The 1863-nt window shown below is 44.6% G+C and overlaps 1 protein-coding gene across 5 annotated transcripts in view; it reads right to left on the minus strand.

Moving 5' to 3' along the window:
- Positions 1 to 1072: 1072 nt before the first annotated feature.
- Positions 1073 to 1863, minus strand: part of hmg20a (high mobility group 20A) — a 39618-nt gene continuing 38827 nt past the window's right edge. For all 5 annotated transcript variants that reach the window (XM_037682524.1, XM_037682527.1, XM_037682525.1 and 2 more), the window contains exon 9: positions 1073 to 1396. In XM_037682524.1, the coding sequence (XP_037538452.1) occupies positions 1393 to 1396 (4 nt within the window). In that variant the 3' untranslated portion in view covers positions 1073 to 1392. The remainder of the gene's footprint in view (positions 1397 to 1863) is intronic.

Raw genomic sequence — 1863 nt, forward strand, 5'->3', positions numbered from 1 at the left:
TGCTCACACACAGTCTGCCATGCTCTGTGCAGTGAACAACAGGATTCATCTGTGGAGAACCTCTTCAAGGTGCCAGTTACGACGACGAGCTGCAGTCAGGTGGAGACACTGGTTGACGAGCAGCAGATGAGATCCCTCACACAGTTTCCGACAGTTTGTGCAGAAACTCTTTGCTTATCCAAACAGACTGTTGCAGCAGCTGTCCAGGTGTCTGGCCTCAGACGATCTTGGAGGTGAAGATGCTGGATGTGAAAGTCCTGGGCTGGTGCGGATTGCACGTGCTCTGCAGATGCGAGGCCGGTTGGATGTACTGCCAAATTCTCTGAAACTCCGTATGGCAGAGAAATGAACCTTCAGTTCATGAGCAACAGCTCTGGTGGACATTCCTGCAGCCAGCATGCCAACTGCACGCTCCCTCAAACCGTGCAACATCTGTGTCAGCGTGCTGAGACGAAACTGCACATTTTAGTGGCCTTTTATTGTGGTCAGCCTAAGGCTCACCTACGCAACATTCATGCCGTCTAATCAGCACCTTGATCTGCCACACCTGAGGTGGATGGATTATCCAAAGGTAATGCCAGGCCGTTCATGAAGCGCAGCAGTGTTAGTAAAATACTAGAGGTTCACACGCTGGCATTTGTTTTCTGCAGGAGGCGTTTGTTTTGCTCTCATGTGCCGAGACGTGTATCGTTTCATTCAATTATTTATTCCCTAAAACAAACATAACAAGGTTATCTATAAGGGGATAGACTGTTTTGAACAAAACGTGAAGTTGTGGGTCTGAGATGTGAACAATACATTTTTAATCAATTTACAAAGATGTGCAAATCATTTTTACTTGATCAATGTTTGTTACTGAGGTGTGGTCTGAGCTGCAGTCGGCAGCACGAAACAAGAAACCTACAGTTTTGTGACTTTTATGTCTAACTTTAGTTTCAGTTTCAATAAACGCCCCACTGAAATGTAAACACATTTATTAGAAATACAAACACTTTACATGGAAACAAATAATGGCACAAGTGTTTTTCTTTTTTGTTTTCAACAGAACAATTAAAAACAGTCAATAGATCTTGGTCATGTTAAATCCAGATGCACTGACAGATGTTTGAAGGTAGTGGAAGCTGCTGGACGTTTCAGCTCTAAATGAGCGGCGAGGGTGAAACAGCATGAACGATGTTTTTAGATGATTTTTCCAGCTCCAACAACTCGGTGTGAAAATAATAAATATGTGACGCTACAGCAAATCCACTGACGTGATAAGAGGAAGGTCTTTGACTCAGTGGGGATGATAAGTTGATAAGACCCAACGTTAAGGAGCGAGAGCCGTGGACCGGGCAGAACTTCGACGGAGCCAGGAATCCAGATTCAGCAAATCCGTTGAATTTGATCCGATTATCTAAACAAAACAACAACAACAAAAATGGCTGAATTTATCTGAACATTGCTGAAAACAGAAACATTTACAAACTACCGTATATTCCGGTGTAAATGTCGCACCGTCCTTTAAGTCTCATCAGTCCAAATACACGGCCTGGCCAAAAAAAAAAAACCAAGGGCACACACTAATATTTGGTTGGACCGCCTTTAGCTTTGAATACATCATGCATTCACTGTGGCATTGTTTCGATAAGCTTCTGCGATGTCACAAGATCTATTTCATCCAGTGTTGCATTCATTTTTCACCAAGATGACCGTGACCCCATCTCTCTGATCTGCTACAGCCGTATGTCCCACCACGCTCCCTGAGGTCAGCGGACCAGTTGCTCCTCACAGTTCCAGGAACTCGTCTTAAGCGCAGAGGTGACAGGACCTTCTCTGTAGCAGGACCAAGACTTTGGAACGAGTTACCTCTGACAAGCAGAG

This window comes from Nematolebias whitei, chromosome 10 (genome assembly GCF_014905685.2).
Source record: "Nematolebias whitei isolate Nwh7 chromosome 10, NemWhi1, whole genome shotgun sequence".
In the NCBI taxonomy this organism is placed as follows: Eukaryota; Metazoa; Chordata; class Actinopteri; order Cyprinodontiformes; family Rivulidae; genus Nematolebias; species Nematolebias whitei.